General features: G+C 44.4%; 1 protein-coding gene across 1 annotated transcript in view; it reads right to left on the bottom strand.

Moving 5' to 3' along the window:
• Positions 1-12,452, bottom strand: part of LOC142560631 (uncharacterized) — a 223,655-nt gene that overhangs the window by 52,438 nt on the left and 158,765 nt on the right. The window contains exons 21-27 of the mRNA XM_075672856.1: positions 8,592-8,618; positions 6,119-6,145; positions 5,943-5,969; positions 4,689-4,709; positions 4,513-4,539; positions 4,315-4,341; positions 4,141-4,167 (exon numbers count right to left, since the gene is read on the bottom strand). Of these exons, the coding sequence (XP_075528971.1) occupies positions 4,141-4,167; positions 4,315-4,341; positions 4,513-4,539; positions 4,689-4,709; positions 5,943-5,969; positions 6,119-6,145; positions 8,592-8,618 (183 nt within the window). The remainder of the gene's footprint in view (positions 1-4,140; positions 4,168-4,314; positions 4,342-4,512; positions 4,540-4,688; positions 4,710-5,942; positions 5,970-6,118; positions 6,146-8,591; positions 8,619-12,452) is intronic.

Below are 12,452 nucleotides of genomic sequence, written 5' to 3'. Positions count from 1 at the left end.
CGCTGTTACGAAGGCATGTCTGCGATGGTTAGAGCATCCAGGGAAATGTCTACTGCTGGAGGGGACCCTTTATCGGATTTCACGGGCGATCGAGAGAGTGAATATGCTCCAGGACACCCTTCGGTTCAGGAATAACAGGGGGAGAGCAAACATGTCCACCATAGAGATCAGTAAGAGGCGGTAGGAAGATAGGTGAAAGAAAGTAGGCAAACGACAAACAATGGAGGCATACAGAAACAAAGTTCCCAATAGGGAATCAGAAAACTTGGTGATAGGAATTCTTCGTTATTTTTTTTGTTCTGAACATAGGTAGGAGATTGGGCATTATGTTAACAAGAGCTTGGTGGCGCTACCTACCACCCCGTTCCAAAAGAGACGCTCATAGCCATCCAGCCAGCGACTTCCGCTGTCAATCGCCTGAGCAACCGCATCAGTTTGGTCTAGAGAAGCTTGTGAGAAGCCAAATGAAGTGCGAGATTCGTATAGAAGGCCAAGAAACTGCGTCCGTTGAGCCGGAGCGAGGTCACTGTGGATGGAACGGTGAAAAGAATCATGCGTTAGATGCAAAGGAGAAGTGTGAGGGCGTTCACCTGATGTTTTATCTCAGGATACGAGGGCTCAAGGAGCACGATATCATCAGCGTGTACAGGCTGAACGCTGCCAAGTGCTTAATTACGCTACAAAGTGAGAGGGCTGGAGTTGGGGTTGCAAACATGTAGTCCGGAGTTATCCTAATGAAGCCCGAGGACGACAAATGACAGTGACGCTGTGTAAGGGCAGCGAAATATGCGAGACTGCGCGAACAGAACGGTGGCATCGGAAAGGACAGTACGGCTAACGGGAACAGTCAAGGCACTGGGAGGCAGCAAGTGAGTGTGAGCGATGAGTAGCTTTATATGACCAGGAAGGCCCACATGGGCGGAAGGCATCTCACAATATACAGAGAGCTCTGCGTGAGCACGACCGCAAACGATGACAGCGCGATTACGCTACATGGTATCCAACCCAAGATTCAGATCATCGGAACACAAAGCCAGCACAAGAACCACAACACGCCTTGAACGAGCACCCTGGCCGTGCATGCTGAGAAGGGTAGAATACGTCTCGCGCTCGCAGTACGAAGAGAAAACCCTGTAGTTGGCGTCGTCACTTCACGGATGGAGTGCCAAAGCTTATGACTCGTTACAGAAATAGCGGCACCAGTGCCCACAAGCGTAAGAGTTCGCACACCTTCAGCAAACTCTTCCATACCATTTATGGGGGACAAGTGAGGACTCAAACTTGTGAACGACTGGGCACTTTGAGCCCCAGAAGCAGCGGCAGTCAGTTTTCCGCCTCAAGCGCACTGGGCCAAGCGGCACATAGGCAAAAGAGAATGGCGGCACGGTGAGGTCGAGTGACGAGAAGTCAAAAGGTAGGCCATCAGAAGTTGACTGGCGATCACGGGCGTGTGATTCAGGTTCTCGTTCTGGCTGCGTAGTAGGGATGTCTCGGTGCACTCGTGGTCGCCGAGAAGCGCTGGCTGCTGAAGCGCGCAACAGGAGCCGGAATTCCGCAAAGCGTGCCAGATCGGGCGGATCTCTGCAGTGCGCCAGGGATTTGCGTACTGCGGCAGAGCCCCGAAAAAGCAGCGTCGCTGGCGGTAGAATTCATGGATGGTGGCAGTGAGGTGGGGGGGGGGGGGGGTCTCAGTAGTGGCAGAGGACGCGGCTTCATTGCAACATTTGCATACGTCAGAGGCGCGGCAACAAGAGCCGGCGGAAAGGCAGCGTCCATATGAAGCAGTGTACAGTATGGTCCCGTAACAATATAATTTAACCCCCTAGTTCCATGTTTAATACTGATGTCCAAGACACAAAACACGGAGTGAAATTCAAACAAAGTAACAGTGCCATAGCCTGATGGATTTCTTTCATGAATACAGCAAACAAAACATAATTTCACCGACTATTACGATACGCCTTAATGCGAAATTTGAGCCTAGCTGTATACGTGTTTTCATTTTGCGATATATTGGCCGGCGCGGACAATCTGTCCCGCGCGGCACGTTACAAAAGGTGCGAAGTGTGGCGCGATAGGCTCGCTAATCGGGAGGTCGTGATAGGCAGCGCGTGGGCGGCGCGTCAGCGCGATTCACAGCAGACGCCGCAGAAAGACTTTCCCCTCATGCAGCGCTTTGCTTCCGTACTGACGACGTGAGCTTCTCCGGCGCCATCTCGTGGCCGTCGTCGCCGCCACAGAGCCCGTCTTGCGCGGCACTACCCTTCTCACGCTTTCGCCGTACCCTCCTCCTCCGCTTTCCTCCTCGCGCTCTCTTCGCTATGGCCGCCGTCCTTCCGCGCTCCGCGTTCGTTCTTTCATTCTTCGCTGTGTTCGTTCGCTGGGTTACGACGGCGCCGAGGGACAACCCCGAAGCTCCCCGCAGGAACGGGCACGTATCTGCTGCGCTCTACAGGTGAGGGACTACATACAGGGTGATCATTTTGAAGATTTGCGCAATTTTTAAACATAGCCTGTTGCAGACAAAAATAGCCTATTTATGAAATAACCTATAAAATAGATGATATAACCATATATCGATATTATAGTATAATAGATAATAATATATATAGATAATATAATATGCATATAGATATAAATCGCCTATATATATATAAAGATAGGCTGTTGCAGAGGCGGACATTACTTTCACGAAAACACGAAACGCATATTTGAATAATTAGGAAAGATCCACCAGTTCTCATTTTAAATAATTACTTGATGGCACAAATTTGCAATTTACGAATTGTAGCCGGTAAGCTTGCAAGTTGTAGGTATCCACTTTAAATGAATTTCCAGAATGACACCTGCTTGGAGATATGTGCCATCATAGGTACCATAAAAGTGCAATCTTGTTCCACTTACTTTCTAAAGGAAACGCCCTTTTGTGTATAGAAGCAGGAAAGTGACTGGAGAACCCATGTATTTCGTTCCGCACTTTGGGAAATAAACCTCAGGACAGGTGTCATCCTGGAAATTCATTTCAAGTGAATACGTCTTGCAGGGTCGCGGGCTACAATGAATAAATTACAATATGTGTCATAAAGCAATTAAGAAGGTATTTAGAGATGGTTAATTAGTAGAACATGGGTTCAGATTTCTCATGCGAGTAATGTCCGCCTCTTCGAACAATCCAGCTCAAGCAGCTCAATTATGCTAAGTGCCGCAGGCGATATTCAAGAGTTTCATTCACCCTAAAAATAACCACCCCGTAAATTGGGGCGGCAACGACGGAAGAAAGAGCGTCTTACTGAATCGACCTTCCAACCTAACTAGAAGGTATCGGAAATTTACAAGTGACATCTCCGAGAAGAGGAGCTCTATATTCGCTGGAGGAACTTACCGTGCTTGTTTCAGTAGCTTCTGACCGCCAAATTCAAGAAACGCACAGCGTCAGCATTATTGCGCCTATCTATATCAATGATTATGCACTCGCATATGAAGAAAAGCCAGCTTCAATATTCGTTGGCGACAACCACGGCATATATACGCTCGCAATAAGGGAGCGCGATAAAGCTCACTATGCCTAAGCCTGTTCGTTTGGATCGCTGAATGCACAAAAAGGCAAAATGGTGGCACCAGAACGCTGGGGCTTGTTTACACAGAGCAAATCTATGCACTCATTCTAATGACTTGGCAAGTTTATAACAAAGTATAATACCAGCCAATACCAAAGTCAAGAGCCGGAACAGGGCCAAAAAAAGGAAGTATTGCTATGCGAGCTAATGCGTGACTGTTTTCATAGTTTCTGGCGGCTGGAAACAAGGAAACGATAAAGGCCGCCCCATCCACTTTATATATATATATATATGATGGCATTTGTGTTCATAGTGTAGGAACGGCCTCGTTAAATTTTCATCAGCGGTATCCAAGGCACGAGTACGGAGAGCGGAATTGAACCAAATTTACGGAGCCAGAGCCAGTTCGCTTGGCTTAGTGTACGCACTGAAAGAAAGAGTTGCGCAGGATACAACTTGACGTTTCCCTCCAAAGAGGAACGTGTTCTCTCAGAATTCACTTTTGAACCCTTATAAAAAATTACAAAAGCTGCAACTGAGACAACTGTGGATGCAGAAGCTACACTTCATTCGAGCAACTTACCGCGCCAGGTTTGGTTGTCTTTGACCCCTGAAAACAAGAAGTCAATAGAACCAGCATTATTCAGCTGAATTATGTTATGCTCTTTCAGTTTGTAGAAGTGGGGCGCACGACCGCATTATTCATTAGCGGTAGACGGGGCGTACATTAACGATTATGGAAAGGGATAAAACTTACTGGGCCTGGCCTGGTAGGTTTAGGTCCCTGAATGCAAGAAAGACAAAATGGTGGGAAATAAGGAATAGGGGTTTTTTTACACTGGGGAAACGTATTTCCCTGTTCTAATAATTCGTTCAGTTTAGAACAAGTTACGAGATTGCAATGCGGCAAAATGGTGAAAAAAAAAAAAACGACGTTAACTTGCGGGAAACTCACCGGGCCAGGTTTTGTAGATTCTCCCCACTGGAAACAACACACCGATAGAGGCATATATATATCAATTCCATATCTTAGATTCTATTTCTGTTTCGACAATAAGAACAGCCTGGTTTTATTTTCATTAGCTATATGCTAGGCATAGAATAGAAGGAGTGGAACTGAGCCATACTTACAGTGGCAGGGCCAGATGGTTCCTAAATAAAATGAAAGAAGTGGTAGACAATAAATCGTATATTCTTACTTTAAGGACAAAAGTGCTCTCTTTAAATTAACCTTTGAACCTCATTACATATTACGAGAGCTTCAACTGTGGAAAACGAAATTCTATTTCTTTCGAGGAAATTAGCGCGGCTGGCTCAGTAGATTCTAGCCGCTAGAAACAACAAACCAACAGATTCTGCGTTGTCCCTCCGAGATATATTATGGTTTCTGAGTTTGTATAAGTGGAACAGCCAATTGGAATATTCAATTGCACTAGACGAGTCATAAATTATTGGTAGTGGAGTAAGATAAAATTACTGATTCTAGGCTGGTAGGTCCTGATCCCTGAATGCAATGACAGACAATATTGTGGGAAATAAGGATTGGGGTCTTTGCACGGAAGAAACGTATTTCTGTATTCCAACGCTGTGCCCAGCTTTTAAAAAAATCCAATATTGCCAAATGCCGTACGATGGCGAAAAAAAACTGCATTCCATTCAAAGCAACTCACCGCGTCGGGAATCAACAGACCTACAAAGGCAGCTGTATCGCTTCAATGCGTAAACTCGTCCTAACGTTGATATAATAAGGACAGCCTGATTTTTGTTTTGATAAGCGATGTGCTAGGCATAGAATAGACGGAGTGGAATCAAGCAAAAGTAACAGGACCAGAGGCAGTTGGTTGGGTCTCCTGTACATATAGAAACATAGAAGGATGGGCAATAAATCTTGGCGTTTTAATCCAAGGAAAAAAAAAACTTCGTTTTAAATTTCCTCTTCAACATGATTACAAATTACGAGAACATCGAGGGGGACAGCTGTTCAAAAAGCAACTCCCTTTCTTTCTGTGCAACATACCTCGCCTTGTTCTGTATATTCTGGCCACAGGAATGTAAAAAAAAAAACCCCAACAGCCAGCGCTATTTATACAATGTGTTATGGTCTCCCCATTCATATAACGCGGACGCACGACAGCAATACTCGCTAGCGGTAGGCGACACATACATTGTGATGGTAAAATGAGATAAAACTTACTTTGCCTTGTGTGGTTGGTTTAAATCCCTGAATACAGCGAAGCACAAATGTTGGAAAACAAGTAATGTGATTTCTACAGAAAGGAAACGTATTTCACTATTATAATGAATTGTCCCGTTTATAGTAAACTACGATGTTGCCAAATGCGAAAGGACGGGGGAAAAATTTGCATAATATTGCGAGCAACTCACCCCGCTTGGTGTTGTAAATTCTGGCACCTGGAAGCAGCAAACCGATAGAGCGAGCTTTATCGCATCTATATCTAAAGTCGTCGTTGTGTTGACATAATAGGAACAGCCAGATTTTTTTCTTAAATAAGCGATGTGCTGGACATAGAATGGAGGGAATGTAATCAAGGCAAACTTACAGAAGCAGATCCAGTTGGTTCGGTTTCCTGCATATATTGGACGAAAGGAGAGTGGACAATATTACTTGGGGTGTTACTCCAAGTGCAATCTTGGAATTTACTTTATAACCTTATAATATATTAGGAGAACATCGGCGGTAATGACTGTTGGAACAGGAAATCAATTTATTTTCGCCGAACGTAACGCGCCTGGTTCAGTGGCTTCTAGCCACTAGAACGAAAAAACTAATGCAGCCATTGTTATTACTAGCATTTACATTATAGTCTTCGAGTTCGTATAAGGGGTACACACGACTGTAATATTCATTCGCGGTAGGTGAGACATACATTGCTTTAGTGGAATGACATAAAACTTACTCTGCCTGGCGTGGTTGGTTTAGGTCCCCCCAGTGCAACGAAGAACGAATGGTGGAGAATGAGGAATGCGATTTCTACAGAGCGAAAACGCATTGCACTTTGTCTCGTCTTAATTAATCACGAGATTTCCAAACATGGTAACGTGGTGAAAAAAAATGCATTTCATTGCGAGCAACTCCCCGCACCATGTATTATAGATTCTGGCTACTGGAAACAACATGTAGAGGCAGCTTTGTCGCTTCTATATACGGGGTGTCCCTCTAAGTTGGTCCAAGATTTAAAAAAAAAACCAAGAGCTCTAGAGAAATAGTACCGACCGCATAGTAGCGGCATTCGTGTGCACCTATAGCCAGTATTTTTTTTTTCATCACGAAGTATTAATTGTTTTAATTAGCGAACTTTTTAGCATTGCTTGAATCGGAAACACGTCAATTATAAAGTGGTAGGGCAATCTAACCCCACAATCAAGCATTTATTTCGTGCTGAAGTGTGCCTGGTTTGTTTTTTTCATGGAAGAACAAAAGCCCGGGAAATATGTGAAATATGCAACAGGTGCGCGGAGAAATTAGCCTGATCCCTCCAAAGCAGGCGAGTGAGAAAGTCTGGTTCCTCTTCACATTTCGTGAAAACCCCAGGGGCAAAGTCAGGGCTGTTTTCAAGATCTCGGTCTTCAGGTTTTTGATGAAGATCTACATGGTACGGGTGCATATGACATTTTTTTTAAATCCTCCACACTGATGTCCTTGAGGTTCCGGCCTCCACAGCGCCATCGCGCCAACTACCGTGACCGTTAGCAGCAAAGAATGCCAAAACGTCTGTTTCCGCTTCTTGAACTAACGTCACAGGCTTGTGTCGTTTTCTTGTGAAGATACCCGTCTCGCAATGGACTCCGTACGTTGTAAGCATTGTTGACGGGCTAAGCCGTCCTCCACAATGCCAGATCCAGATACCTTGGTTGTCTTCCTCTTATCGCCGTACTCCACCCCCAGAGCCAGGATTATTTTAGGCTTCTGATCATTGGTGAAGGACTTGACCGACATTAATGTCTTCTTGAGGAGCAGGTCAATGGCATGGCACCGTTGAGGTCTCCCGTTATTCCCTACGCACTGACACGTCAAGCAGAAATGATTTACGTAAACCGTAACAGCACATGCTGGCCTTACAGATTCGCCAAAACCCATTAGATGGACATGACCTGCCCAATGTTTCTGTGTATTGCTAAAGGGAACAACGGGAACATACGTTCCGGGGGCGCCTGTCTGAAGAACAAGATGAGTGCGCAAAATTGCAGTCCCAAGTGCGCCGTCATGGTTTCCCGGCTTCTAAATCCTCCCCTTCCCCCTCCAGCCCCCTACAGCTCAGCTCTGCTTATCAATGGACCAGCGGCGTGTCCTCATGATGCCGCGACCATCACATAGCGCGAAGGCCTGTATCGAGGTGCCGCCTCTAGTAAAGCCGTGTATTCGTGGCTATTCGCTTGGGAGCGCTGGAGTAGCAGCGCGCGAGCGCGTGCCTGTTTGGAATTTTGGATATTTCGCGCGCTTTTGTTTTTTCTTGGAAAAGACAACGGGGCAAAGCTGAGGACGAAACAAATGCTTGATTCGGAGGTTATTAGGGGTGACCTACCAGTTTGTAATTTACATGTTTGTGATTCAAGCAATAATTAAAAATTGGCTAATTAAAAGCAGTAATTAATCATTACTTTGTGATGCAAAAAAATACTGGCTGTAAGTACCCACGACTACGGCTACTATGCGTTCAGAGCTAATTCTCAAGAGCTCCCGTTTTCTTTTAAATCTTGGTCCAAGTTAACTAGGACACCCAGTATAAGGCCGTCCTTGTGTTCATGTAATAGGAACAGCGTGTTCTTTTTTTTTCCATAAAATGTATGCTATACAGAATAGAGGGAGTAGAATCAAGTCAAACATAAAGCACCAGAGCCAGTTGGTTTGGTTTCCTGTATATAGTGAAAGAAAGAATGGCTGAGAATATATCAGGGTTTTACTGCAAGGACAACAGCGCCATCTCTGAATTCACTTTTGAATCTCACTATAAACGAGATGATCCACGGTGACAAATGTTGGAACAAGAACTCAACTCCTTTCGTGGAACTTACCGTGCTTGGTTCAGTAGGTCCTGTCCCCTAGAAAGAAGAAACCAATAGAGCCAGTGTTATTCCTCGAGCTTATACCATAGTATTCGAGTTCTTATAAGTGGGACGCACGACTGTAACATTAATTAGCGGTAGACAAGACATACACTGCAATAGTGAAGTGAGATTCAACTTACTGCACCTGGTCTGGTTGGTTTAGATCCCTGAATGCAAGGAAAGACAAAATGATGGAAAATAACCAATTGTGTTTTAACACAGATGGAACGTTTGTCCTTATTCTAAACATTTGTGCCTTTTGTAATAAATTATGAGATTGCCAAATGTGGTAAATTGGTGAAAAAAACAACTGCATTCCATTGCGAGCAAGTCACCGTGCCTGGTATTGTAGATTCTGGCCACTGGAAAGAACAAACAGTTAGAGGGAAAATATCGCATATATATATATATATATATATATATATATATATATATATATATATATATATGATGTTTGTGATGATTATTATACTGACCTGATGATGTGATAATTAGCAATGTTTATTGTGATCCACAAATCTATTGAAACTCGGCATCCTTTTAACTGCAGGCCCATATCGATTACCTCCGTACCGTGCAAAATAATGGAGCATATGCTAAGAGATTAATTGGCAACGGGCTCGAACGGGTAGCCGTCACAAGCGTTCGGCGAAAGACAGCAACCACGAGTTCATGCCGGTAGCGATTGTGCTGTGGCGCAGGCGGGCTACTCTTCTTCGTTACAATCGCCCCCCGCAGAAGAAGGCGCCATCCTGGCGGCTTAAGGCGAGGAGACTACTATTGGCTCGTAGTACGGCTTAATACGAGAGACGTGGACAAGTTCGCGGCCCCGATGGCGTAGGTCCGTCGATGGCGTGAGGGGCTCTACGATGTAATTGACGGAGGACGTTTGCTCCAGAACGCGGTAGACTCCTAGGTATTTTGCGACAAGTTTTGAGGAGAGGCCGGGTGTAGTAGCGGGTAGCCGAAGCTATACGAGAGAGCCAGGCGAAAAAGTTGGTGCAGAACGGCCGGCCGGTTGACGGGATTGCTGCTGTCAGTGGTCCTCGGTGGAAAAAGAGCGGGCAAGCTGGCGGCATTCCTCGGCATGACGAGCAGCTTCAGATAGCGGACTACTTTCGGACGTGTCAGGTGTATATGAAAGAATGGTGTCGAGCGTAGTAGAAGGTTCTCGTCCGTATAGGAGAAAGTCAGGAGAAAAACCAGTAGTTGCTTGGGCCGCAGTATCGTACGCATACATCACGAAAGGGAGAACTTGGTCCCAGTTTGAATGATGAGAGGCGACGTACATGGAGAGCATACCGCCGAGAGTACGGTTGAAGCGCTCGGTCATGCCGTTAGTTTGTGGATGGTACGCTGTACTGGTGCGGTGAACGATTCGGCATTCGTCGAGCAGCGCCTTCAAAGTATGGGAAAGAAAGGCGCGGCCTCTATGGCTCTGAAGTTCGCGAGGGGCCCCGTGGCGAAGGACGAAATGTCGTAAGCTTTAGATATATATATATAATATTCTTTATCTTGTAAAATTTCTTGCAGAAAACAATTTTTTTCTCTAACAGTCAACATGGCTTTCAAAAATTATCTTATTGTGGCACTCAGCTGGTAACTTTCACTAATGACTTGCATGTATATCTTGATACCGGTTTTTTGACTGATTGCATATTTTTGCAGTTTTCGCTAGCGTTTAACAAGGTCAAACATGTATTCCCACTACACAAACCAAGCGCACCCGGGAGTACTTAGAGGGATTCAATCATTCCTTTCGTCTCGTTCCCAATTTGTTGTAACTAATGACTCCACATCTAATGCGGTTCCAGTTGCATCCGGTGTTCTACAAAGGTCTGGGTTTGGTCCTCTTTTCTTTTTAATATATATTAACGATTTACCTGATAACATTTCCTCACAAATTTGTTTATTCGGTGGCGACTTTGTTATATATCGAAAACTAACTAATGACTCTGATATAACTACCCTTCAATCTGATTTAAATAACATAACTAATTGGTGCATGACGATGCATGGAACTTAAGATCAATAAATGCAAATCTATGCGGATTTCTGGTTCTAACACAATTTGCCCTTCCCACGCCCTCAATGACCACCCCATCAATCCGTTACATGCTACCGTTATCTTGGCATTCATATAACTAGCGGTCTTTCTTGGAAGCAGCATGTACAATATCTAATATATAAACCTAACCGCTCCTTAGTATACTCGAAGAGAAATTTTTCGCTTGCTCCTGTTTCATTCAAACGGCTGCTGCAGACAACAAATGTCCGCCCCTAATTAGAATATGCCTAATCCATTTAAGATCTTCATCAGATCACATTTATTACCGAAATCGAATCAGTGGAAAATCACTCTGTTCGTTTCATCATATATATATAGCTAACTATCATCACACAGCTAGTGCTACATTAATGAAGAGTACCCTTCAAATCCCATTATAATCTCTTTGCAGAACGGAGTCACGCATTTACCTTTTTCATAAAATCTGCTACCACAATGCATCTCTTCGCCCTCTTTGGATCCACCCTGCGCCTTATTATTCGGCTGGTCACGATCACATGCATAAAGTTAACGTACCCCGTCATAAAACCGTCGCGTGCTCACAATCATTCCTTCCTAGGACTTCAATCGACAGGAATAAACTACCTACGCCATTATTAAGCATCAGTGACCCCGCACTTTTTAAGAATGCACTAATCAAGATAAAATAATGTATGATGGCAAATAACATAATTACGTACTTATTCGTGAACAGTGTCTTCTTGGTAGAGTGTACTCTTTCTGTATTTTTCATATTATGTAAGTCTCTTTGTTGGTTGTTATGAATGCATTACTAGTTGTTTCATATCTCTTTTCTTCCCTGAACTGTGAATTCCTAGAACTAATCCTGTATTTTTTACTCTTGCAATGTATTTGCGCCCCTGCAATGTACAACTGTGTACTTTGAGGGTATCACAAATCAAGAAATAAGTAAATAGATATATTTGATGTATTACATATATATATATATATATATATAATATGCGATGTGTGGTGTTTGTGGTGGACGGACGTGTTTTTCCAGGGCTCGATAGCGGCGACGTAAACAAGTTCTTTGTGCATGCTTTGAACTTGCTTCTGTTTTTGATTTGCTGGTTTTTTTAGCCTTTAAGTGACAATTAGCTAGCTTTTTCTCTCTCTTTTTTTCGTGTGCGCGAGTGTGTTTCGTGTATATTTGGTTTTGCAGGATAGTCCGAGCGTCCTTACGCGCCACGTGCTTCAGCACGTGCAACCGTGTGGGACGTCAATTCTTTATAGCCTTTAAACAGTAGTTTGGACGTGGAAAGACTGATATCTATTTGTGGTTTTACTCTGCGTGCTTTGGTATCGGGAATATTGCTGTGGTAGGAAAGTGAGAACGTGGCCGCGTGGTTGAACACGTGCAAGAACGTGGCGTACGTTAAGTCTGTGGGGCATTGATTGCTTGCGAAACATTGGTGAGAATTATTTTGTGGCAGTTTAATTTGTTTTTGCTAGAAGGCGCGTGCTTCGGAATATTGTCGTATTTGCATTAAAGAAAAACCACGCAATACATGGTAAGAAAGCCGGGAATGCGTCTAGTGTGCGTGGGGCCCCTCAAGGCAGACGAGAGGGTGGATGAGAATGAAGAAATCTTGTCAACCGGAAGACACTGTGATGTCGATGCTAGACTAATGAAAATGGAAGGTTTCCAGCATCAGCTTGTGAACCAGGTCGAAGAACTCAAAATGAGCTAAATATGGAGCATGAGGTGCAAGAGAGACTTCAAGCAGCCTAGGAAAAGCTGAACAGGGCCCCCATCT

The sequence above is a fragment of the Dermacentor variabilis genome, chromosome 10 (genome assembly GCF_050947875.1).
Source record: "Dermacentor variabilis isolate Ectoservices chromosome 10, ASM5094787v1, whole genome shotgun sequence".
Classification (NCBI taxonomy): Eukaryota; Metazoa; Arthropoda; class Arachnida; order Ixodida; family Ixodidae; genus Dermacentor; species Dermacentor variabilis.
The sequence above is the reverse complement of the archived record's forward strand: the minus strand, read 5'-3'. Positions and strand labels throughout refer to the sequence as shown.